At 42.7% G+C, this 27318-nt stretch overlaps 1 protein-coding gene across 1 annotated transcript; it reads right to left on the reverse strand.

The window, feature by feature from the left end:
- Positions 1–8761: 8761 nt before the first annotated feature.
- On the reverse strand, positions 8762–26077 carry SDR39U1 (short chain dehydrogenase/reductase family 39U member 1). The gene is made up of 6 exons (XM_056528302.1): positions 25927–26077; positions 19434–19540; positions 17713–17795; positions 9712–9833; positions 9469–9624; positions 8762–9197 (listed from the first exon to the last, which is right to left on the reverse strand). Exons 1-6 carry the CDS (start codon positions 25940–25942, stop codon positions 8779–8781), a joined length of 903 nt encoding a protein of 300 aa, XP_056384277.1. The 5' UTR covers positions 25943–26077; the 3' UTR covers positions 8762–8778.
- Between the last annotated feature and the right edge of the window lie 1241 nt (positions 26078–27318).

The raw sequence follows: 27318 nt of genomic DNA on the forward strand, positions 1-27318 counted from the left end.
GATCCAGGCAGGAGCAGTCAAGCAGTGATAACACTGATCAATGCAATGCTATTGCATAGCAGTGATCAGTGTAGGAAAGGAGTGTGTGCAATGTTATAGTCCCCTATGGGGGCTATAACATTGCAAAAAAAAAAGTGTTAATGAATGTGATTTAATAAAATTCTGAATAAACCCACTTTTCCCATTAAAAGAAAAAAACTATGTAAATAAATATAAACATATATGGTATCGCCACATGCGTACATGTCCGAACTATAAAAATATATTGTAAATTAAACAGCACAGTCAATGGCATATACGTAAAAAAAATTCCAAAGTCCAAAATAGGGTATTTTTGGTCACTTTTTATACCATAAAAAATGAATAAAAAGCTATCAAAAAGTCAGATCAAAACAAAAATGGTACAGATAAAAACTTCAATTCATGGCGCCTAAAATTAGCCCTCATACATCCCCGTATGCGGAAAAATAAAAGTTATAGGGGTCAGAATAGGACATTTATAAATGTATAAATTTTCGTGCATGTAGTTAGGATTTTTTCCAGAAGTAAGACAAAATCAAACCTATATAAGTAGGGTATCATTTTAATCGTATGGACCTACAGAATAAAGAGAAAGTGTCATTTTTATTGAAAAATGTACTACGTAGAAACGGAAGCCCTCAAAAGGTACAAAATGGGTAGTTTTTTTCTTTGCAATTTCTTTAATTTCTTTATTTATTTAGGTTTCGCAGTAGATATTTGTGTAAAATAACTGATGTCATTACAAAGTAGAATTGGTGGCAAAAAATAAGCCATCATATTGGTCTGTAGGTGCAAAATTGAAAGGTTTATGATTTTTAAAAGGTAAGGAGGAAAAAACTAAAATGCAAAAACTGAAAAACTTTGAGTCCTTAAGGGCTTAAAAATCAGAGAATGTGATTTTATGATTTTTTTTCTCATTATGTCTCTCATAGTTGAAGTGTACCTATGATAAAAATGACAGGCCTCTCTCATCTTTGTAAGTGGGAGAACTTGCACGTTTGGTGGCTGGCTAAATTATTTTTTCTCCCCACTGTATGTGGGGCCGAAGAAATTTCAAATGGGAGGGCAACAAACTGATAATGCTTTAGGACCTCCTTTACCTGAACAGCGATCCTTAAGAATCTTCTGGATTCAGGATGGAGATAGGCTTCCTTGAGATTCAAAGTGGCCAGGAAATCTCCAGGCAGGAGAAGATTCGTCATTGATTGACTAGTTTCCATCCGAAAGCGCTTGCGCTTTACAAACTGATTGAAAAATCTATAATCTTCCTCCAGTCCCTGGTTACCTTGGGAACCAGGAAAACTGGAGAGTAAATCCCTGCTCCTTGTAGGAGATTTATCAAAACCTGAGTGCAGAGGAAAAGTTGACCTTTTGCCCCTAGCAACCAATTAGATCGCTTCTTTCATTAATTCAGACCTTATTAGAAATGAAAGAAGCAATCTGGTTGCTATAGGCAACTGGTCAACTTTTCCCTCTACACAGGTTTTGATAAATCTTCCCCCTTGTTTCTGAAAAGGAACCTCTTCCAACACACCCTTTTGTAGATATATTTTGGAGTAATTCTCGAGAGCTTTTTGCTTGGTTTCTGGAAAAAGTTTGGCTTTTACAAATCTGTCCGGAGGATGGCTGTCCAAATCCACTGAATAGCCCTCCGCAATTATACGGAGGATGCAAGGGCCTTGAATAAGGACTTTCCAGGCATCCAGAAAGTGATGTAGGCGACTGCCTACAGAAAGAGAGGGAGCAGGGTGTAGGATGGAAACATTGAGACCGGCAGGTTAGACTCGGGACATATCAAAAGACTCCCTTCTACTTGTGAGAGGGTTGGGCAACATGCACAAAAAACTATTATTCATGCCCACGTGACATTCCCTTCGACTAAGAACTGTCCTATGAGTCGAGTGGGCAAGGGAATGGTATAATACATTGTTGGGGGGATATGGAACTATCAAAGGGACATTAAATGGCTTTGATATTGAAACTTTAGCAAATAGATTGCACAGTTCTGGTAGTAAGATTAATGATGCCCTGACTTTGCAAGCCCGGTGGATGCCCACAATTTGGACACCATTGAGAATGCAGGTCAGAGAAGATGAAATAATGCTCAATTTAGTTAATGCTTGAAATAATTTAAATTTAGGGTTTGATACAAAATGTATAAATTGGACTATCTATTCATTGCAAACCATTTACCAGCAACAGCAAAAGTCGACATTCTAGACAATGTTGACGGTTGCATTTGGAGCCTCAGAAAATAGTATGTAGTATGTAATGAGATCCAGGCAGGAGCAGTCAAGCACTGATAACACTGATCACAGGCGTGTTAATACATGCCTGTGATCTGTGTAAAAGATCAGTGTGTGCAGTGTTATAGGTCCCTATGGGACCTATAACACTGCAAAAAAAAAGTTTAAAAAAAAGTGTTAATAAAGGTCATTTAACCCCTTCCCTAATAAAAGTTTGAATCACCCCCTTTTCCCATAAAAAAAATAAAAGTGTAAATAAAAATAAACATATGTGGTATCGCCACGTGCGTAAATGTCTGAACTATAAAAATATATCATTAATTAAACCGCACGGTCAATGGCGTATGCGCAAAAAAATTCCAAAGACCATTAAAAAATGAATAAAAAGTGATCAAAAAGTCCGTTCAAAACAAAAATCATACCGGTAAAAACTTCAGATCACGGCGCAAAAAATGAGTCCTCATACCGCCCTGTACGTGGAAAAATAAAAAAGTTATAGGGGTCAGAAGATGACATATTTAAACGTTATGATTTTTTCCAGAAGTGCGACAAAATCAAACCTATATAAGCAGGGTATCATTTTAACCGTATGGACCTACAGAATAATGATAAGGTGTAATTTTTACCGAAATATGCACTGCGTAGAAACGGAAGCCCCCAAAAGTTACAAAATGGCATTTTTTCTTCGATTTTGTCGCACAATGATTTTTTTTTCCGTTTCGCCGTGCATTTTTGGGTAAAATGACTGTCACTGCAAAGTAGAATTGGTGACGCAAAAAATAAGCCATAATATGGATTTTTAGGTGGAAAATTGAAAGGGTTATGATTTTTAAAAGGTAAGGAGGCAAAAACGAAAGTGCAAAAACTGAAAAACCCTGAGTCCTTAAGGTGTTAAAGGTCAATATGTGGATGAACAAAAAAAGACTCATGGTCTAACATTTTGTGATTCTACTCTAGAAGGAAAAATATGTAAGTTGCAGTCTTCGGTCTATGAACCTTGTTTATTACAGAACACTGTAAATCGATGTGAGTGGGTCAATATGCCCATAGACTACCGATGGATGGTAGAAATTGAACCACAGGTGGTCTGTATGGCAACAAACATACCCGCTGTTCCAAAAATGAAGGTGCCTTTCTCTGGATGCTTACACAATGTCTCGGTATTAACATGGGAGAATGAAACATTTGTGTTATCACAAGACAAATTTGTGCCCGCAAATGTAAATTGGAGTCCAGAATACTTAAATGTACCAAATTGGGATTTCAATTTAACTCAACTGCACAAATTGCTCAATGATTCTAATGAAGTGAAAAAATTGATTACACAATGAATAGGAGTGTGAATATGCACATGCTCAGTACTACTGTGGTGGCAGAAAAACTGGTAAAGGTGGGTTCTGCTATAGCAGATGGCAGATGCCTTGCTGGTTTGGGGCGGCTCCTTTTTTTTTTGTTCCGCCCTGTACCCATCCCACTATTTTCCCGGGTCAGCCCTCTTATACACAGCTCACTAATATAATCAGCCCTGGTTGGGATACACTGTCATACACACACAAAAGGGACTACAACTCCCAGCATGTGTCATTCAGGAGTCTTCAGTCTGTGGTATAACACCAGCATGCTGCCTCTGTAGTCTCCTGGGGGTTGTAGTTCACCACACCTCTGTAGGGCATACATCAGTGTTTCCCAACCACGGTGCCTCCAGGTGTTGCAAAACTACAACTACCAGCATTCCCTGACTGCCTTTGGGCATGCTAAGAGTTGTAGTTTTGCAACAGCTGGAGGCACACTGGTTGGGAAACACTGGTGTAACATGATGTGCATGCTGAATAGGCTAGAACAGTGTTTCCTAACCAGTGTGCCTCCAGCTGTTACAAATCTACAACTCCCAGCATGCCCAAAGTCTGTCAGGGCATGCTGGGAGTTGTAGTTTTGCAACAGCTGGAGGCACGCTGATTTGTAAACACTAGCATACACACCCACATAACAGGCACTACAACTCCCAGCATGTGTCATTCAGGAGTCCCCCCCCCCCTCCCCCTTCACATATAGGGGGGAGATTTATCAAAACCTGTGCAGAGGAAAACATGCCCAGTTGCCCATAGCAACCAATCAGCTTGCTTCTTTCATTTTTATGAAGGCCTGTGAAAAATGAAAGAAGCAATCTGATTAGTTGCTATGGGCAACTGGGCAAGTTTTCCTCTGCACAGGTTTTGATAAATCTCCCCCATAGAGATCATTCCCAGTATGAGATTTATTCCCCTGCAGTCCATACATCCCCAGCCCGTGCACCTTCTCATCCTCCCCTTCAGATAACACTTATCTTCTCTGTGAGGTCCTTCTCCTGTGCAGACCTGCATCCTTAGAATACAGAGCAGGGGGGAGGGGAGGAGCTGTGTACTCAGCTGGATGAGGGGGCGTGGCTTATTCCTCTCATGCAGACAAAGATAAAAAAAAGCTGTGACATCTTGTCCACAACAGACTCAGAACTGTGGACAACAGTAAAAGAAAACTCTCTGAACTACAGAACTTTCTGCCCAACAAACAGGTAAGAAAAACACACACATGCTGCCAAAACATATAACACATGTATATTGCAAAAAAACTAAACTTACAAAGAAGATGCCATATAGTCAAAAAAATTAACCACCGGAGTACCCCTTTAAGCACCGTTTGTGATACGATTCTGACAAGTCTGTGCGAGTGTCTGATTTAGCATAGCTAGAATCATGATGAATTGTATAAAGAATAGTAATGGCTCTTGTTCTCTATGAAACTGTATAAATATAAGGGTTACTTAAGTACTGAACAACAAGTTCTGTGACTTATCTGCACATAAGAAGGATGGATGGTGATTGGTTTAACAGTACTGATCCACGCCACCCCTTTTGGTAAACAACTACTGGGCATGCGTGATATATGCTTATATAACATGTTGTGTAAAAAGCGCATAACCGTAAGCGTGCACAAATAAGACTTAATGTTAATTAGTAGCACATGTGATCACCACGTGAATGCGCGGTTGGTATGTGAACCAATTATTGAGCATATACAGGACTGCGCAAGGCGTAAATCAGGGACAAAAACTCTGGAAACTCCCCGAATCAACGGGATTTCCAGCCACAGCGGACGCGTTGTGTGATGCAGACATAGGCGGGTACCTCCTACCATCGATGGTGAGTCCCCCGATCATGGAGTGATGATACAATATCCGGTAAATGTGTTGATTCTCACTTCCATGATTCATTGTTCATATTTCATTATGTTTAGATTTTAGCAAATAGGTAAATAAAATATGTCTTTTGCTTAGAAGTGTGCCTGTTTTTGTATAACAGTCAGCGTTTTGAGGAGTTTCAAACTAGTTAGCAAGACAGAGTTCTAGCCCATAAACTTTGACAATGTGAGTATGGATAATTGTCATTCAAAAGTGCCAAACAGTCAGGGCACTGAAGGTGCTACCCTTAAATAAGGGGGGGGGGAGGGGTAAAGCAGTACAGAGGAAGGAAGATAACTCAAAGTTAGCAACATGCAGATAGCAAAAGCTACAATCTCAAAGGAACAGGGATCCGGCAACCAGCAGCACTGCACTCAGAGAGACAGGCTGCCAGAAACTGCTGCCCTTTATATAGAAGGAACTCTACCTCACACCACTGCTCCGCCCACAAAGGGGCGGAAGTAAAGTAAAAATAAATAACAAATTCTTATTCGAAATGAGACAATATAATATACTTAACCCCTTAAGGACACAGCCCTTTTTCACCTTAAGGACTGAGCCCTTTTTCGCAATTCTGACCACCGTCACTTTACGAATTAATAACGCGAAAACGCTTTTACCGAATATTCTGATTCTGAGAATGTTTTTTCGTGACATATTCTACTTTATTTTAGTGGTAAATTTTCGGCGTTACTTGCATCCTTTTTTGGTGAAAAATCCCCAAATTTCATGAAAATTTTGCATTTTTCTAACTTTGAAGCTCTCTAATTGTAAGGAAAATGGATATTCCAAATAAATTTTATTTTTCTTCACAAACACAATATGTCCACTTTATGTTGGCATCATAAAATGGACATAGTTTTGCTTTTTGAAAAAATTAGAGGGCTTCAAAGTAGAGCAGCAATTTTCAAAAATGTCATGAAAATTGCTAAATCTGAAGGGACAGAACTACAACTCCTAGCATGCCTGGGCAGTCAAGGCATGCTGAGAGTTGTAGTTTGGCAACATCTGGAGGGCTACTGTTTGGGCACCACTGTAACAGTGGTATCCAAACTGTGACCCTCCAGATGTTGCAAAACTACAACTCCCACCATGCCCAGACAGCCTTTGGCTGTCTGGGCATGCTGGGAGTTGCAGTTTGGCCCCCCTAGTGGTTGCCACAGTAAAGATCGATTTACTTTCACTTTCAATTCCCCCCCCCCACTGTCGATTCCCTACCTGATCAGGATCCTGCAGGCTCCAGCGAAGATCCCAGGTCCCGAGGCATCTTCTCCTGCAGGTACGGCCTCCATATTCTTCCCAGAGCCCCTCAACATCCAGGGGCGGGCAGAACGGGGGGGGGGTTGCCATGGCAACCCCCTGTCCTGCGCTGCAATTGGTCAGAACTCTGTTCTGAGTAATGGCAGGGGATAGGAGTAGATCGCAGCTTTGCGATCTCACTCCAATCCTTTAGGCTGATCGGGGTTGTTGCTGACAACTCCGATCAGCCCTATTTTCCGGGTGATCGGGTCACCAGAGACCCGATCAGCCCGGAATTGGAGAAAATCGCATGTCTGAATTGACATGCGATTTTCTCCGATCGCCGACATGGGGGGGTGTCAGGACCCCCCTGGGCGATGTGCCAGGGTGCCTGCTGAATGATTTCAGCAGGCATCCGGCTCCGGTCCCCAACCGGCTAGCGGTGGGGACCAGATTTCCCACGGGCGTATGGACAGTAAAAGTAAAAGCATCCCAGAGTTATTAATGCTTAAAGTGACAGTGGTCATCTGTGCAAAAAAAATGCTCGGGTCCTTAAGGGGTTAAGTCACACAGCCGGCACCAGACAGAAGCTGGTGTAAAAGCCTGCATCCTGCTGACATGAGGCATTTATTATGTGTGCGGAATGAGAAATTCCCTATGTGCTCTATATAACTGTGCATAGTGCAGTACCACAGCAGCACTTCCGTTACAAATTGTATACCTCCTGTCCAGCAAGTAAAGAGTTAGGGAGGGCTCCTGTCTGTGCTTCAATCTCCTGAAGCCCCACCTTTAGTGATGTCATGGTTACTAGAGGCAAGACTTCAGTACAGACAAGAGCTAGTGTAAGTGATTGTGCGTTCCCACACAGCTTTTGGAAACATGCCTTTAAAGTAAAAAAAAGCTTGGGAACACCCAATCACTTACACATCTAGGTTCCTGTGCAGAGTCTTCTTTCTTCTGTAATTTTGCCTCTAGTGTCCCCAAACAGTTAAGGAGTGATGCTGAGCATCCATCTTTAACTCTTTCCTTACTTACTGAGCAGGAGGTACACAATGTATACTGTACCCTGCCAGGCCTACTAAGAGCAGCACTCCCATCATAAGTAAAGGGAGTGCCGCTCTACTATAGAATAGAATACCATTACCCCTATGTATTCCTGTATGTAGGCCCTTCAAACAAGTTTCCCGCTATTGACCTTAAGCCTACTGTTCTATATTTACCTGGGGAAGACCTAGAACCCTTCTGAAGATCACCACATTTGCCTTGTGCCAGTCCCTTAGCACAACACCAGACACTAGAAAATCTCTTGGAGAACTTTTGGTTATAATCCTCCTTGTCCAGGAGCTTTTCTTACATTCACCTAATTGTTTTGACCTTTGACCCTATCTGCATTAAACCACTTTAGTACATTACATGATTAGTTATCAGCATTGGCCTGGCCCGCTCCTCCATCTTCTTTTGTATATAGAAAGCTAAAGCACCCATACAGGAGCTTCCTTCATTGATCTCCAGTGACCACTTGACCATTATTACTTAGGTTTCCTACATGCTATTTTTTTTTTGCATATTGTCTGATTTTGATTCAATGTTCATCTTCTGCCTATTACCAGTAGTTCTCTCTCATTGCCTTAGAAAAGGTGGCCTTATAGACAATTGCAATCTATGTTTAAGTGCAGTTTAGAAAATAAATGCTGGACTCTGGCCAGTTGAGATACAAGGCTATACACTATGGTGCAGATTTATCCATCTGTTATGATTTCCTCACAACAACCCATCACAACTCAGCTTAAATATTTTAATAAGCTCTGGTAAAATGAAAGCGGAGCTGTAATTTCTTGTTATTGACAAATCAGACAGTTTTTGTCTCCAATAGATGGATAAATCTTGGCTTATGTCTTTATTGATGCTAGCCATAAATCTTTCAATGATTTAATTCATAATAAGTCTACTTTCTCTTTAATAAATAATAGAAATACAAATGTAGTTTACACTCAGACTTTGAACCTCTTTGTGAGATGTCAAGACAATGAAAATGCAGATCAATGGTATGACTGATTTTTATCTCAAAAGTTGAGCAAGTGCAGAGTCAAGGTCTGGATACTGAAAGGAGAATCCACTTTGCAGGGTCCTTTGCGGGACTACTCTCTGACCCTCAAGTAGCATTGGAGCTCTATCACTCCCAAACAGCCATTGGACAGCAAAGCCTGGAGTGAATAGGAAAGCAGGGCGTCCCAGGGCTCTACTTAGGGCACCTGTGAAGTCAGTATTGGTATCTGTAACTGAAGAGGGTGACACTGCATTCAGGATACCAGCAACATTTTCTTCCTGCTCAATTGTGTGACATAAGAGTCTACAGAGGTCTTCAATGTGAATCCAAGGAAACGGCTGCTTTCCAGAACCAAGTACACCCCCAAGACACAACCGGAAGGGCCACAGCATTGTAGGAAGGGCACCACCATTTCGGCCCAAAACAACACCTAGTAGACAGAGGAAATATTTAGACATATTACACATACAATCCCAATTTCAAAGAATTATTGTGCCCGATACTCCTTAAACCAAAATCCATTACAACTCCAATAAGCAAAAATAGCTAGAATCCACTCCACATCATACACACTGGCTGCCTATTGCCAGAAAACCCTTTAATCAAAAAACTAAATAAGGCCATAATGTAAAGTAACAGAGGTCTATACTGTAATATGATGGTTTCATTGTGGAGAAAGTTCTGCTTCTATAATGACTCACCGGTTCGCACTTTTACCAGCTTGGTAAGAGGCTTGTCCTTAGTACTAGACAGCTCAGCTGCCTTCTCCCAATCTCTCACAAGGCGGGACAAAAAGTCTGCATTGCCACCAGGGCTATCTTCAGAATACTGCTGGGTCTGACTGGGTGGATAATATCCTTGGAAAGGGCAAAATGGAAAAACAGGGAGTGTTTATGACAGCTCTGACATGGTGAGAAAATATGTATAGTATTGTATCACCTTACCTACTCCAGTGACTACCACCCAAGTGTGTGGAGGGTTTTGAGACTGGCTAATCGCTTGAGTAATAGTGCGTGTAGTCTCAATCCTGCTGGCAATAACCGTCTGTTTGAACTCCTCAGTCCACCTAGCACAGAAGACAAGAATTTTATGCCAACTTATGCAAACATTTGACTTCTGATTGGTTTCCCCCTCTACCTGCCCATGATAACTTATTCTGGTATTCTGGAAATTGGTCTTTCATTTCAAATGCCCAATCTTTTTGAAGGAGATTTATCAAGCTCCATAGATTTTTTTTTTTGCGTAAAAAAGTTGCACATACTACTTTTCCATACATGCTGCGACTTTTTGATTTTTACTTATTCCAAAGCACATTTCTGAAATCTGCTCACGTAGCGATTTTTATTTTTTTACTTTGCAGTGGTCATGTATTTATCAAATGCGATAATTGCTATTTATGAAGAGAAAAAGTTGCATCTCCATTTAAAAGTTGCATTTTTATTCCAGGTCCAACCTGGCTTACAGAAAGTGCATACGTCTGCAGAAAAGGACATTAAAACACACTTTAAAGAGTACCTCTCATCAAAAAAAAAAAAAAAAAAATTATAGTTTAATATCTATAGATTAATTTTCTAATTGGGTTCTATTAAAAAAATATATATACTTTTATGGGTTTTTTGTATTAAAACTTTTGTCCACTAGAGGTCTCCCAAGAAGTCCCTTTTTTAATGATTTCAGACTCACGCCGGCCTGGTGGCTGAGTCCGAAATTGCTTACTCAGCGCAGCTCCCCGCCTGTCGGACAGGCGGGAGCGAGCGCTGTGCGCGCATCCCTCCAGGGCGCACTCCTGACTCTGCCGGCCAGCGGTGTCTTCAGGCTCCTCCCGCTGACAAGGAGAGCCGGCGCATGCTGGCCGAGAGTCAGTTGAGCGCAGCTCTGCAAGATAGAAGCAACAGGGCCGGCAGCTCAGTCCTCAGACGTTCCTCCTCTCTGTATGGCACATGTATAGCCAAACAGAGAGGAGGCGGCGCCCGGCCAGGCTTCTGATGACGTCACGCCTGCCGGGCCATGCCCACTTCCTGCCCTTGTATACTGCTCAACACTGAGCTACCGAAGATGCTAAGAAAAAGGTATATACATGGGGTTTTAAACAAAAATAAATACAGGGATAGAGATAGTTACAGTCAGGGTCAGATGGGGAGGGGTATTAGGTAGGGATGTCCCGATACCATTTTTTTAAGACAGAGTACGAGTACCGATACTTTAATTCAAGTACTCGCCGATACCAAGTACGAGCACTTTTATTTAAAGGGAATCTGACACCAGGGTGACGCAGTTTCTGGCGCTGTTTACCGTATGATATGTGGGTTCCTTGTTGTGTACAACGGAGGCAGCTGCTGTAGTATGAGCCAAGATTTCTCTCTTCTCCATTGGACAGAACAGGGAATTTGCATTGGCGGTGAGACCTATGTTAACATGGTGAGCAGGGGTAGAAACCGGGTCACCTGCACTATCTACTTATAAATTCAAGTTAGTGCAGGTGACTCTGCTGTAAGATTATCTTTAATAGTAGGGAGTATCCCCCTTTAGACATTAGCAGCCCCCTTTAGCAGGGCCCCCCTTTAGACATTAGCAGCAGGGCCCCCCTTTAGACATTAGCAGCAGGGCCCCCCTTTAGACATTAGCAGCACCCCTCCACCTTTAGACGTTAGCAGGGGCCCCCCTTTAGACATTAGCAGCCTCCCCCCTTTAGACATTAGCAGCCCCCTTTAGACATTAGCCCCCCCCCCCCCCCCTTTAGACATTAGCCGGGCCCCCCCCCTTAGACAGCAGGACCCCCCTTTAAAAATTAGCAGCCCCCCTCTCCCCTTTAGAAATTAGCAGGGCCCCCCCCTTTAGACAGCTAGCAGGCCCCCCCCTTTAGACAGCTAGCAGGGCCCCCCCCTTTAGACAGCTAGCAGGCCCCCCCCCTTTAGACAGCTAGCAGGGCCCCCCCCCCTTTAGACAGCTAGCAGGGCCCCCCCTTTAGACAGCTAGCAGGGCCCCCCCTTTAGACTGCAGCCCTCACCCTTGTAGACAGCTCACCTGGAGCTGTCTGTCCTCTGTCGGCTGCTGCCGGTCCGCTGCTCCGTCCTCTCCCGTTGCATCATGGCGATCTATGGAGGATCATGTGACATACACATCACTCTGCTTCCTCCAATAGCATTACGCTGGGCGCAGGGGAGGAGGAGTGACGTGTGTGTCACATGTTCCTCCATCGATCGCCATGATGCAGATGGGAGAACCGGTAGTGAAGATTGGGACACAGAACGCTTCAAGACAGTTTTCTTCACTACACCGAGCAGCGGAGCGGCAGCAGGTATCGGACATGGTATCGGGGACATTGAACTAGTCCCCGATACCATGGAAATGGCTAGTATCGGCCCAGATACCGAGATACTAGTATCGGTATCGGGACATCTCTAGTATTAGGGAAAGTTTAGTTGATGATAGGTGCTCTTTAACAACTGTTCTTGTTCTGCATCATGAAACAAAGCTACTACATTAATGTTAATTATGGAAAAAAAAAATTATATAACTAATAACTCTTAAATTTTAAGGTTGAAAATCCACACTGCACACCTTGTTAATTTTAGGACACGTACATGCTGGCGTACCCACTAAATTTTAAAATTAATGTTGTGTTAAAATAGAATAAGGCACAAAATAAATTGTGTAAGAATTTTTAACCCCTTAAGGACCCAGCCATTTTACACCTTAGGACCCGGCCATTTTTTGCACATCTGACCACTGTCACTTTAAACATTAATAACTCTGGAATGCTTTTAGTTATCATTCTGATTCCGAGACAGTTTTTTCGTGACATATTCTACTTTAACATAGTGGTAAAATTTTGTGGTAACTTGCATCCTTTCTTGGTGAAAAATCCCAAAATTTGATGAAAAATTTGAAAATTTTGCATTTTTCTAACTTTGAAGCTCTCTGCTTGTAAGGAAAATGGATATTCAAAATCATTTTTTTTTTATTCACAAATACAATATGTCTACTTTATGTTTGCATCATAAAATTGACGTGTTTTTACTTTTGGAAGACACCAGAGAGCTTCAAAGTTCAGCAGCAATTTTCCAATTTTTCTCAAAATTTCCAAAATCACAATTTTTCAGGGACCAGTTCAGGTTTACAGTGGATTTGAAGGGTCTTCATCTTAGAAATACCCCACAAATGACCCCATTATAAAAACTGCACCCCCCAAAGTATTCAAAATGACATTCAGTCAGCATTTTAACCCTTTAGGTGTTTCACAGGAATAGCAGCAAAGTGAAGGAGAAAATTCACAATCTTCAATTTTTACACTCGCATGTTCTTGTAGACCAAATTTTTGAATTTTTACAAGGGGTAAAAGGAGAAAATTTATACTTATATTTGTAGCCCAATTTCTCTCGAGTAAGGACATACCTCATATGTCTATGTAAAGTGTTCGGCGGGCACAGTAGAGGGCTCAGAAGCGAAGGAGCGACAAGGGGATTTTGGAGAGTACGTTTTTCTGAAATGGTTTTTGGGGGGCATGTTGCATTTAGGAAGCCCCTATGGTGCCAGAACAGCAAAACCCCCCCACATGGCATACCATTTTGGAAACTAGACCCCTTGAGGAACGTAACAAGGTATAAAGTGAGCCTTAATACCCCACAGGTGTTTCACGACTTTTGCATATGTAAAAAAATATATAATTTTTTTTCACAAAAATGTGTGTTTCCCCCCAAATTTCACATTTTTGAAAGGGTTAATAGCAGAAAATACCCCCCAAAATTTGTAACCCCATCTCTTCTGAGTATGGAGGTACCCCATAAGTTGACCTGAAGTGCACTATGGGCGAACTACAATGCTCAGAAGAGAAGGAGTCATATTTGGCTTTTTGAGAGCAAATTTTGCTCAGGGGCATGTCGCATTTAGTAAGCCCCTATGGTGCCAGGACAGCAAAAAATACCCACATGGCATACCATTTTGGAAACTAGACCCCTTGAGGAACATAACAGGGAGTACAGTGAGCATTTACAACCCACTGGTGTCTGTCAGATCTTTGAAACAGTGGGCTGTACAAAATGTTTTATTTGCACAGCCCACTGTTCCAAAGCTCTGTCAGACACCAGTGGGGGGTAAATTCTCACTGCACCCCTCATTACATTCCGTGAGGGGTGTAGTTTCCAAAATGGGGTCACATGTGTTTTTTTTTTTTGCGTTTGTCAAAACCGCTGTCACAATCAGCCACCCCTGTGCAAATCACCTCAAATGTACATGGTGCACTCTCCCTTCTGGGCCTTGTTGTGCGCCCCCAGAGCACTTTATGCCCACATATGGGGTGGGGTTTTTTTTCCCCCCTTTTACCTCTTGTCAAAATGAAAAGTATAGGGCAACACCAGCATGTTATTGTAAAACTTTTTTTTTTACACTAACATGCTGGTGTAGACCCCAGCTTCACCTTTTCATAAGGGGTGAAAGGAGAAAAAGCCCCCAAAATTTGTTAGGCAATTTCTCCCGAGTACGGCGATACCCCATATGTGGCCTTAAACTGTTACCTTGAAATACGACAGGGCTCCGAAATGAGAGCGCCATGCGCATTTGAGGCCTGAATTAGGGATTTGCATAGGGGTGGACATAGGGGTATTCTACGCCAGTGATTCCCAAACAGGGTGCCTCCAGCTGTTGCAAAACTCCCAGCATGCTTGGACAGTCAACGGCTGTCCGGCAATACTCAGAGTTGTTGTTTTGCAACAGCTGGAGGCTCCATTTTGGAAACAGTGGCGTACCAGACGTTTTACATTTTTATTGGGGAGGGGGGCTGTGTAGGGGTATGTGTATATGTAGTGTTTTTTACTTTTTATTTTGTGTTAGTGTAGTGTTTTTAGGGTACAGTCACATGGGCAGGGGATTACAGCGAGTTTCCTGCTGCGCAAAATTTGCTGCATCGCAAACTTGCAGCCTGATACTCACTGTAAGCCCCTGCCCATGTGAGTGTACCCTGTACATTCACGGGGGGGGGGGGGGGGGGGGTACCTCCAGCCGTTGCAGAACTACAACTCCCAGCATGTACAGTCTATCAGTGCATGCTGGTAGTTCTAGTTTTGCAACAGCTGGAGGCACACGGGTATGGAAATACTGAGTTAGGAAACAGACAATGTTTCCCAACCAGTGTGCCTCCAGTTGTTGCAAAACCACAACTCCCAAACATTCTCAGGCATGCTGGGAGTAGTAGTTTGGCAACATCTTTAGAGACAGATGTTACCGCACTACAACTCCCAGCATGCTTGGAGTTGTAGTTTTGCAACATCTGGAGGACTACAGTTTGCAGACCACTAATACAGTGGTTCCCAATCTGTGCCCTTCCAGATGTTGCAAAACTACAACTCCCAGTATGCCAAAACTGTCCAGGCATGCTGGGAGTTGTAGTTCTGCAACATCTGAAGGGCAAGATGTTACATAACTACAACTCCCAGCATGCCTGGACAGTAAGGGCATGCTGAGGATGTGTAGTTTTTCAACATCTGGAAGGCAACAGTGGTCTCCAAACTGCGGACCTCCAGATGTTGCAAAACTGCAACTCCCAGCATGCCCAGACGCCAAGGGTTGGCTGGGAATGCTGGGAGTTGTAGTATACAGGGTCCCATTACAGCAATGTAAAGGGCCTGACCGCGGCTGAAGATCCACTCACCTGTCGCCGCCATCTTTATCGCCAAGATCCGGGTCTTCAGGGATGAGGTAAGTACCGGGGCCGGTCCCCAGCACTCCCCCGTCCCCCGCCGCGTCCTCCGGTCTTCCTCCCGTCCTCTCCGGACTTCCAGGGGCCGGGCAGGGCGGGAGGAAGTAACCGCCCCCCCCCCCCCTTGCGATTGGTCGGTTAGTTAACCGACGGATCGTAGGGGATCGGAGGAGGTGGCAGGCTTGCCACCTCGCTCCGATACTTCAGCATGGTCCTGGCTGTCTGTGACAGCCGGGATCATGCAAAATTACCGGACGGTCGGGTCCCAGAGACCCGATCAGCCCGGTATCGCCGCAGATCGCAAGGGCGATTTCCCTTGCGATTTGCGGTGACCGCCGACATGGGGGGCCTACATGGCCCCCCTCGGCATTTGCCCTGGATGCCTGCTGAAGGATTTCAGCAGGAATCCGCTTCCGATCTCTGCCCGGCACGCGGCAGGGACCGGAAACCGCCAGGGCATAAGTTTACGCCCTGGGTCCTGAACAGGTTAAAGACTACGTAAATAACCCATATGTGGTACTAAAATTTTCCTTAAAAAAACAAAAAAAGAAACATCCAAAGTAATATAGCTTCATGCACATTTTGGGATGGGTTACGTACCGAGCGTTTTTTTTTTTTTTTGTGGCTTCACTATTGTTTATGTGCCTGTTCATGGTGCGGCACAGTATGTTTTTAATATTTATTAATTTCTGAGGAGGGTTGTTGCGGGATAGTGCGAGTGCAGCTATTTAGTGCCAGGCAGGCCAGTCAGGGTGTCACCCGATGGGGTGTCACCCGATGGGGTATCCCCCCCCCCTCCCCCCCCCCCTCCCCGGTCACTCTCTAGCAACGCTACTTGTCATAAAGGGTAAAGAACTTTGGCTATTAACATAAGGGGGAAAACTTTTCTGGTTTAAAAAATGCTTTTGTAAGCGGGTTTCCTGGGTTTTGCTTACGTGTGATTTATTTATCAAGGTCGTACGACAATTTGATAAATAGGTCGCATGTAAGCAAAAGTAAGTTAAAAATAAATTGGCATATAAAAGCCATATGTGTGAAAAGAATGATAAATCTCCTTTGTTCTCATGAGATAAGCTGCTGCCAGGTAACTGGCACTGACGTTCTCTCCGCTCCCTATTTAAAACAGATGCACTCTAGCCTGAGTTGACTGAGCATGTGTATGGGGAGAAATAGCTGTTGGTCAAGCAATAGTTTTAAAAATATTTTAAGATTTTATATTTGACACAATAAAGTTTATTTCAGATAGCTGCATTGCACTGAGACCATATCAATGACATGACAACATGGCAACTACAGATAATATGATAGACAGGGTCACATGTAACATTTATTATTATTCATCACGTCACCACAGGCTGCAGTTATACATGTTTTAACACCACATATTGCAGTTGAAAAATAAGGATGTGAAAAGACAAAGCATCATATATTGCTTCCTTTTTCTTTTTTGTGTGGCCTTGGTTACTGTGGAAAAATGCAAAACCACAGAACAGGTGGTAAACAACCGTAACATAACGTTTCCAGCTTGGAAAGCATTAATGTGGTTATCCTCAAACAGTCAGCTGTTAGTGAAAGGGGGACATCCCCTCTGAACAGCAAGTGACAAGATGTTCCCACCTTATAAAGTGATGAAGTATTGTTAAGATAAGAGCTTTGGAATCCCACCAATCCTGAAAATAAGGGGGCCACAGGGATGGAGTAGAACTGTGGCCCCTTTAAGGTATTTCCTTGCAAAGTGCTGCCCAAGCCACCTGCTGAGCACTGAACTGCAGCACTGCCCCATTGAAGAGAATAGGGCAGTTCCCAGTAGAGCTGGGTGGCCAGGAAAACGGTAGAAGGGGACACATAGCTACACCAACATAGAGGCTCCTCTACTAACAAAATCATTGGGTGCTCCAGATGTTGGACCTTTACTGTAAGTCTATCCTAGCGATAAATAATCACTTTTATTAAGCTAGGAAATACAAAAAGAAAAAAAAAAACACACTAAAGGTGGTCCCTTAGGCGCAACACAAGTGTTGCTATCTGCTGGAACTAGGGACAAAATAAAGACTGGCCGGTATTGTTGATGCCAAAGGGAACAGGTTTAATCATGTAACCCACCCGTTTTATTTATGTCATCTTAGATGTACTATATTAGACCATTATACATTAATAAGTTTGTGAGACATTTCCCAAGTATACATTTGGAATCAGATAGCATGTTATGCAGCAGATTATGAAAAAGTGGTATCTTTGCTTTATGCCTTACCTCTTAAGTGGGTTAAGTACATTCTCTCCTGCAAGGTTCACAACTGCATCGCATGGTGGCAAACCCTTTTTGGAGACATCTGCCTATATATAAATAAAAAAAAGGTTCAATATAATAACCCACAGATTTCCCTTGAGTCTTTGTGAATCACTACAAAGATAAGATGTTCCTTTGTAATGTTGAGAGAGATTATTATAAAGTGTTTGATATAATAAACAGTAAATTAATGGTATAAGTGAATGTAAGAAGTTTTCTAATACATCTTATTAAACGATCCCCCCTCCTTTCCTGGCTAAACAGTTATTCAAAAGCAGCACAATTCTATCTGATCATACAAGACATACCTGCAGCTCAATCTGAGAACATATTACAAGCTGCCAGTACAAGTCTATGGAAGTTGGGTGGGGATGATGAGTAGGAAGACAAGTGTCGGGATTGACTAGAGAGACAGCAAAGAAACTACACAGGAGCTACTGTAAGTAACCCATCTCACCCCAGCTTAGACTGTTCACTACTGCTCTATAATGCCTTTTATATTGCTGCTGTTTCTTAAGATGTGTATAAAGAAATAGGAATACAGGACTCCCCACAACTGTCGGCAACTGAACAATCACAAAAAATCCATCCAAGATTGGTTTCTTGTGAGTGTTGGGTTGTAACCACCATGTCGCAGCCAAAATCACCATGTAGCCCTAGTTTTATTGGTGGTGGTCCGACTGTGAAAACACAGAAAACTCAGTGATTTGGCACAATTTAATACAATGGAGAGTGACCACTTAGGTGCAGCCTCATCTCCAAATGTTGGGTCAAGTCCAAGCCTGCCCTTACATCTATGGTTACTACTGACATGTTATACAACATTATAATTGGAAAAGACACAACAACATTGGAAAAGCCACAAAAGCTCTAAAAATAAATGAAAATCAATACAAGAATCTTCCATCTCAAAACCTTATTTTTTGGACCTCTCACAAGAGATCTCTTGGTTCTTTCTAAGGGTATGTTCACACTACAGAGTGTGAATGGAATCTCTGCTCGCTGAATTCAGTGAGCGGAGATTAATACTGGCAGCAGGCGCTGGGACCGCGCGGCACTGCGCCGTCACCATTGATGGTTATGCAGTGCTTGCGGACTTCCGCACAAAGAATGAACATGTTCTTTCTTACCACGGAACAATTTCAGTGGCAGAATTGTCCGCCGCTGGAATTCCGCAGTGTGAATGGGTCTCGCGGAGACCCATTCACACTAATGTTAAGCTCACACCACGGAATTCCGTAGTGTGAACATACCCTGAATCTTATGTGCTACACAGAAACATGCCATGTTCTGGAATGTTCTTTGTAAAACATCCTATGCATGATCCTCTGATCTCTAGCAAAGAGAGAGAGTAAGTAAAAAGGAAGACCATGATGCAATACAGGTGATGAGGAAGACTGTGTAATATATGAATATAGTAGACCTGACTAAGATTAGTTCATTTCTAAGAGCCAGAAACAACACACAGTAGAACAAGGTTCACATGTTTGTGGAGAGACCCCCAAGTAGTCCGAAGGAAGCTTTCTTTAACAGTAGTCATAGCAGTGCACCCCCGCTAGTAGCACAAATGCTGTCCCCCACAATAGTAAAGCAAGGTTGCACTATACTTCGTATGTATGGTGTGATCAGACAGAAATCAATTCAGTAGTGGTATAAGGCTGTGAATTACATTTGAGTTTCCTTACCCATGTGATCTTCTGCTGTCCCGGCTGTCGGGAAATGATAGTGACTTGGTGACCTCTGCTTTTCAGTAACTGTGATAATGACTGGCCAATGAACCCGCTGCCGCCTCCTGTAAAGAGAAAGTAAGTCATATTAGCCATAAAGTAATATATAGCAGCAAACTGTAGTCGGTAATGGTTTGTACAGTTCTGTCAGCCACTAACTTCTTATACATATATTAAAAGAGGTATTCCAATATATTTCTGTATCAATTCCTCACAGTTTGCAAGATCCCCGACTGCTGTCCTTCTCCGAGCTGTGACTGAGCAGAATACCTGTGTGATCAGTAGAGTTTTTATCTGTTCTATTTAATTACTGCAAGCAGAGATCCGAACAACTGTGAGGAATAAAAGTATATTAGAAAACCATATACCTTTATGATACATGGAATAAGATTTATTCACTGAAACTGCAAGGAAGGAAATCGTCCAGTAACAACCACTGGCATTAATACTCTGAAAAGGAGGATTACCGGTAATACAGTTTTTACCAATCCTCCATGACAGCACCACAGGAGGTGTATGCCCATTGGTCCTAGAGGGGACAGGAAATTCCTTTAGGGGTTTCAGGTTTATTATTGTCAGCATGCTGCCATTTGTTTTGGCACTAGAGAGATGAATAATGACTTTTTCTTATATATTTTATAACTTTGACATTTCCCTAAGATCCCCTGTAGAGAGTGGCAGAAGATTGGTGGGTGATGATAAACTTCCATGGAGGGAAAAAAAAGAAATTCCATTTTGTATCCTTCCCGAACACCCTGAAAACCCCATGGTGTAAAGTTATTTGCCATTCTACTAGAAAGCTCAAGATCCTTCCTCATGTCTTCTGAAGAAAAGTCCCACTTTCCTCTCCTTCAGTGCTAGGGGCGCTCATTTTATTGGCACTGAAAATAGAATCATCTGAAATTTGTCCAGATTTAACAGCAGAGGCCAAAGAGGAAACTACTTTCCGCTTCTTAAGAACTTTATCTGACATGCTACAAAAAGCTTCTTGCTGAAACGTTGCGCTTGCTGCTATACATTTCTGCACAACTGGCTGTGATCTGGCTGTATATTGGGGATTTCTATCAGGATTGGATTGGTCATTTGTAGCTGCAAACTTCACAGGTACCACAAGGGATGGATTGTGCCTCCGACACTAGAGCGGGCACAGATGACTCACTGGAAGGCGACATCTGTCCAGGAAGAATTTCCAAGCAAAAAGAAATATATGCCCCGAGCCATGTGCCACCTAGGGACCGTGGTGCTTAAGCCAAAATGCAACCACTTATTCCCTGATGGAAGCGCTGGAGCGTACATGAAGGATGACCAATTCCCAATCGCTCCCTGCTGCATAGCTATTTCTTCTACTTGGGGATCTCCTGTAACATAGGTCCTCCCTGTGGAAGTTCCTAGTATGAACAGGAAAAAATAAAAAAAGGTGGAGGTAGGAACATGAGGAGCTTTTAACTTCTCATGTGTTTTTTTTCCTGTCCCTTGTACATGAGCAAGATATAAAAAAAAAATGAGCAGGAACCAACTAGGGCATAGCTGATGAAGCAATGGCGATTTAAAAGGGCTATTCTGCTCCTAGGTATCTTACCCCCTATGCACAGGATAAGGCATAAGTGTCTGATTGCATGAGGTCCAGCTGCTGGGACACCCGCAATCTCCTGCTCGGCACCCCAGTAATCCACGCGCAGGGAGAAAGCTTTGCTCTGTACCGGATCACCGGCGACCACAGCCCAAAGCTGTGGATGACACAACCACACCATATATCTCTATGGGAGATATGCGAACACCATATCAGTTTCTTCAATAAACATGAATGGAGGGGGTGCAACAACAACGGCCACCCGAAGCCTAGCATAGCCGGCGTTCTGAACATAAATGTTGAGTACACCAGAGTCCCATTGGTCAGACATATTATCCCCTATCCTTTGGACAGGGGATAAGATGTCTAGGACCAGAGTAACCCTTTAACAGATGAATAAAGTTTGATTTTTTTTTCTTTATTTCATAACATTTCCTCTCGGACAACCCCTTCATCACTAAGCAAAAAAAACAATGAAGACACCATGTAGGACTAACATACAGTGAAGACACAGTGGGGGAGAAACAAGTGTGAGACTCCAACGCAAATCTAGAAATGTTCCCTTAGTAATTATCTATTATAAAACCCATCACCAACCAGACTAATACTATACGTTTCAAATACAGTATTTTGAGACTCATTTTGTGCCATATAAAAACAGAAAGAAGGAATATTAAACCTTCAGACATTTTTTTCTGGTAGTTGGGCGATTTTTTTCCCCAAGTGTTTTTTGTTGACAGCTCAAAAAAGTGCCCAAAAATATATATTTTTTCAGTCAAAATCAGCCCACATAGGGTAGTTTTCATTTAAAGGGAAACTGACAGGTGGTTCACTTACACTAAATGCAATACATAGGGTTATAGTGTGGGTGACAACTAGAGATGAGTGAACTTACAGTAAATTTGATTCGTCACGAACTTCTCAGCACGCCAGTTGATGACTTTTCCTGCATAAATGAGTTCAGCCTTCAGGTGCTCCGGTGGGCTGGAAAAGGTGGATACATTAGTAGGAAAGAGTCTCCTAGGACTGTATCCACCTTTTCCAGCCCACCGGAGCACCTGAAAGCTGAACTAATTTATGCAGGAAAAGTCATCAACTGGCGTGCCGAGAAGTTCGTGACGAATCAAATTTACTGTAAGTTCGCTCATCTCTAGTGACAACATTAAAAAGATGTATCACTTGACCACATCGGCACTGCTGTTTCGCAGATACAGGGTTTATTAGCCTTCTGTTGCTATAATATGTAAATCTCTGCTTCGTGCAATGGAGACTGGAGCCAACAGATCCAGAATTCCTGTCTCCGCCCCTTCTGCTCCCATATGCCGGTCCACCCCGTGAATATTCATAGAATATTGGTCTCCCCTTTTACCCATGTGAGTGCAAGGTGGACGGGCATATTGTAACAGAGAAGACGGAGGCAGGGATGCCGAGTATGCTAGGTCCCGCCTCCATTGCACAAAAAATGATATTTATATATTAGCAGCATAGGCTAAAACACCCTGTATCTCCAGAACAGCACCGCTGATCCAAGTAACTAATACACCATTTTTATCATTTTAGTGCGGGTGAACCGGCTGGCAGTTTCCCTTTACTGGGCTTTGTCCACGAATAGAAGTTGCGCCCAAAAAAAATCAAAGTATCGACCACATTTTCACAGAGCTTTGTGCCGCCGTTTACACTGTTCATGTCAGTTTTGTAAAAGTGGGCGTGTCCACGTATATTGTCTGCTTTACCTGATGTTTTCAAAGGGGCGAGAGTGCAGATTACATCAGAAATTTCACACCAGCCTTTTGAATGGCTGTAATTTTATTTATTTTTTGGGAAAAGGTCTTATTTAAGTAATTATTAAAAAAGGAAATTATTACTATTGAAAAATGCAAAAAAAAAAAAAAGTTATATTATATATTTTTTTTTCTTGGTCACTGCACCTGCACTCATAAGATGTCAGATCGCGGGGGTCCCGTCACTAGGGACCTCCGGGATCTCGGCTGCTACACCCCCTGTCATCACTGCACAGAGCAAACTGGCTCTGTGCGTAATGACGAGCAATACAGGGGCCGGAGAATGGTGACGTTCCGGCTCCGCCCCTCAGTACAAGTCTACGTGGTGGTCGTCACTCCCCCTCCCATAGACTTGCATTAAGGGGGCGGGCCATGACTTCACGATGCTCCGGCCCCTGTATCGTCCATCATTACGCACAGAGCGAGTTTGCTCTGTACAGAAATGAAAGGGGGGTGCTGCTGCCGGGATCCTGGGGCTCCCCAGCAGCGGGACCCCCGTGATCTGACATCTTATCCCCTATCCTTTGGATAGGGGATAAGATGTCCTGGGGTGGAGTACCCCTTCAAACTCAGAAATGTTTTTATTCATACAGTTATCGTTTGTCTGGGCACTAATAACCATGGAATATTTTGTGAGATGTTTCCACCAGAATTTTCTGGGATGTAAAATTTGGCACAAAAATCAGCAATTTTGGCACAAAAAAAAAAAAATCCGATATGGCTGCAACCCAAAAAATATTTTGGTGTAAAAAAAAAAAAAAAAAAAAAAAGGGGTGCGAAAATTAATTTTTACATATTTTCAAAAGCAGCAAAAGAGACGTTTGAAAATGTGAGGAGAAAAAAAAAAGGTGTGAATAATATTGCTGGAACAGAAATTACAGTAGTTTTTGAGAATTTCTGTTTTAGGACTTCTTTTGAAACATTAGAAGTTCATTTTAGGCAATTTAAAAAAATTCAATTCCAGATGAATTGCATTGAATTTTCAGAGGGGTTTGCTCATATATAGAAGTTATTCCAATCCTCAGAACAAAAAAAATAACTACAGTACTTGATTGCAGGGGGTCTACTGCTAGGACCCCCGTGATCTCTGAAAAGTTGGAGCGAACTCTCCCCTGAGAACAGGGACAGAGTCTCCTCTGAGAATGGAGCTGCAGTCAAAGGGGTCCCAGCAGTGAAACCCCCTGTGATCACGGTTATCCTCTCTACTAAGGATAACCTATATTCATGGGCAAACTCCTTTAATTCAAGGCCAAGACACTGTGGTATATCAGATCCACATAGTACCTGAAAGACCTATCATATTTGTATACATTTTACACGTTTCATGTATCCCATGTAACGTGTGTGTGGTACAGATCCCTGGTGGTGTATATATATATATATATATATATATATATATATATATATATATATATAACAGGATATGCCGGTCCCATCTCTGGGACATGCCCCTATCTTCAGAATAAGGGCCTCCAGACTACCTCTGACATATTTGTGGCCACAGGTGGTGGTTGGAATGGGGGCTGCATAAATGGTGTTACCCCACGGGCCATGCTGTTTCCATAACTTGAGTTATCTATCTAAACAGTATAGCTCATGGGGATACGCTGCAAGTGCAACTTCCATCAAACTCATCAGGAGTTACGCAAATTGCTTAACTTGCCCATTTTGCAGTTTTCGGCATCCTGACCACCTTGTAGGCCAAATGTGGCCTAGGAACACTCGTTTTGAAGATAGATGAGGGTCCTGGAGACGGGACCCACGTCTAGGACATTTATGGCATGTCCTTAGGATTTTCCACACACATCCCAGATGGTTATACCTTTAACCCCTTAACGATGTAGGACGTAAATGTACGTCCTGGTGAGGTGGTACTTAACGCACCAGGACGTACATTTACATCCTAAGCATAACCGCGATAATCGGAGCGATGCCCGGATCATGCGCGGCAGGTTCCGGCTGCTGATCACAGCCAGGGACCCACCAGTAAGGGCGGACATCCGCGATCCTGCCATTAACCCCTCAGATGCCATGATCAATACAGATCACGGCATCTGCAGCATCGCGGTCACTAAAATGGATGATCGCAGGGATGTGGAATTCTTATCGCCTGACGCCCGGGACAAGCAGTTCCGGGCGCCGGGCAGGTGAATTTGTCCGGCCCTTAGCCCGGCTTAGCCCTGACAAGTCGCCCGGACCTCTGCAGTCTGTATGGAGCGGGCTGTTGACTCCTGCCCACTCCATACTCTGCAGCCCCCCAGCTGTAAAAACCTGTGAGTTATGTCATTACAACGGACAACTGGCCGTGCAAAAAAACAAGCACTCATACTAGTCTGTGGATGAAAATATAAGAGTTATGATTTTTTGAAGGCGAGGAGGTAAAAATGAAAACTTAAAAATAAAATTGTCTGAGTCCTTAAGGGGTTAAGGTAAGCTCAGACTGGCTAAATACCCTACAGTTAGGGTATATGTTGGCATACCAGCAGAAAGGTAGACTCACATATACCACAGTGTAGCCACACTGGGCCCATTGAGTTTAATGGACTTAACATAGTCTGCTAGTCACATTCGGTCCAGTTCTGAAATACTGTTATTTTGCTGGACTCTAAAGTGAAGGCGGACGTACTATTAATTCCACAAAATAACAATATATGGACTAAACGTAATCTCTAGTAGACTACATTCAGTCCATTAACAGCCCCACATGAGTACACTACTGTGTGTGTGTGTGTATATATATATATATATATATATATATATATGCATATCTTACTACCAACACAATCTACAAACAGGATTTCAACATAGCCTGGCACTAAATAAGCAACCATTCATTCCTCACAGTGTCTCAAGCTTCCAAGAGCAGTGTTTCCCAAGCAGGGTGCCTCCAGCTGTAGAAAAACTACAACTCTCAGCATGCACATACAGCCTTTGGCTGTCCATGCATGCTGGGAGTTGTAGTTTTGCAACAGCTGGAGGCACCCTGTTTGAGAAACACTGCTCTGGGGAATGTTTCCAAACAGTAGTGTTAGTTCACTTATACATAAAGTTGTTCACACTACTCCTCTAATGCCTGCTATACAATGTGACGTCATCTCACCGATAAGAACCCTCATAGCTGCGGCCAGAGGAGCAGAGCCGTGCTCTACCCGGACAGGAGTGCAGCTCACTCACATTGTAGTATGTGCAGACTGATATCACAAGAGCAGCGACAGAAGAACACCGATCCGTCTCCGCTACAGAGTCGCCGAAAAGGCTTTAATTAGATATGTAGCAATACAAAGTTGACTATGGAAAAATGGCTGCCGCTGAGCGAAACTGCAGACACATTTTCCAAAAATTTACCAATCAGATTTCACTCTATAAGAACAAGAGTCAAAAATAACCATAGAGACAGATTCCATTTAGGAGAAGAGCGTCTACAGACAGTTATGTAATCGCGGTGGTGCTCTCAAGCGCCCTCTTGTGTTTTCTGTCATCTATTTCAGCGTTTTTGTACAGTTGTATAATCTGGGCGTTGTTCTTGCACGTCCTCTTGTGTTTATTAAGATGTAAAACAATAATCAATTTTACATTTTGGCCTTGAGGACGCAGACAATTTCAATTTTCCGCCTACAGATGAGGGCTTGTTTTATTGCACCACCAATTGTACTTAGTAATGACATCAATAATTTCACCACAAAATATAAAGCGAAATGAAAAAAATATATATATATTTGTGAGGACGAAATTGAAAAGGAAATGTAATTTTGCAACTTTTGGGGGCTTCCGTTTCTACCAATGCACTTTTTGTAAAAATTACACTTTTTTTTTTTTCACATTATGTTATTTGAAAAATGGGAAAGGGGGGGGGGGGGGCGGATGATATAAAGTTTTATTAGAGAAGGGGTTAATTCACATGTATCAACGATTTTTTTTTTTCATAGGGGACTATTACATGCAATCTTTAGATTGCGTACACTGATCAATACTGTGCTATAGCATAGCATTGATCAGTGTTATCGACACTCCATTGCTCCATTCGGCCCAGGCATTTTTAACTTAAAGTGGTACTCCGCTGGAAAGCTTTTTTTTTTTTTTTTAATCAACTGGTGCCAGAAAGTTAAACAGATTTGTAAATTACTTCTGTTTAAAAATCTTAATCCTTCCAGTACTTATCAGCTGCTGAGGAATTTCTTTTCTTTTTGAATTTCCTTTCTGCCTGACCACAGTGCTCTCTGCTAAAACCTCTGTCCATTTTAGGAACTGTCCAGAGCTGGATAGGTTTGCTATGGGGATTTTCTCCTACTCTGGACAGTTCCTGACTAGTGTTGGGCGTGAATATTCGCATTTTGAATTTTTATTGCGAATATCGCAAATTCGCGTATATATTCGCTATATATTCGAAATTAAGAATATTCACTTTTTTCCGCATATGTGAATATTCGCATATTCCTTTTTTTCACTTGTGGGCCAACTAAAATGATGCAAATACACTTGTCAGAGGTTATCA

The sequence above is a fragment of the Hyla sarda genome, chromosome 1 (genome assembly GCF_029499605.1).
Source record: "Hyla sarda isolate aHylSar1 chromosome 1, aHylSar1.hap1, whole genome shotgun sequence".
NCBI classification, from domain to species: Eukaryota; Metazoa; Chordata; class Amphibia; order Anura; family Hylidae; genus Hyla; species Hyla sarda.

Excerpts from the sequence above, each read along its gene's own strand:
- SDR39U1 (XM_056528302.1), bottom strand. Across the intron at positions 9,625-9,711 it reads GGTGGTAGTCACTGGAGTAG|GATATTATCCACCCAGTCAG; the intron begins GTAAGGTGATAC and ends GCCCTTTCCAAG. Across the intron at positions 9,198-9,468 it reads GCTGGTAAAAGTGCGAACCG|GTGTTGTTTTGGGCCGAAAT; the intron begins GTGAGTCATTAT and ends TCTGTCTACTAG.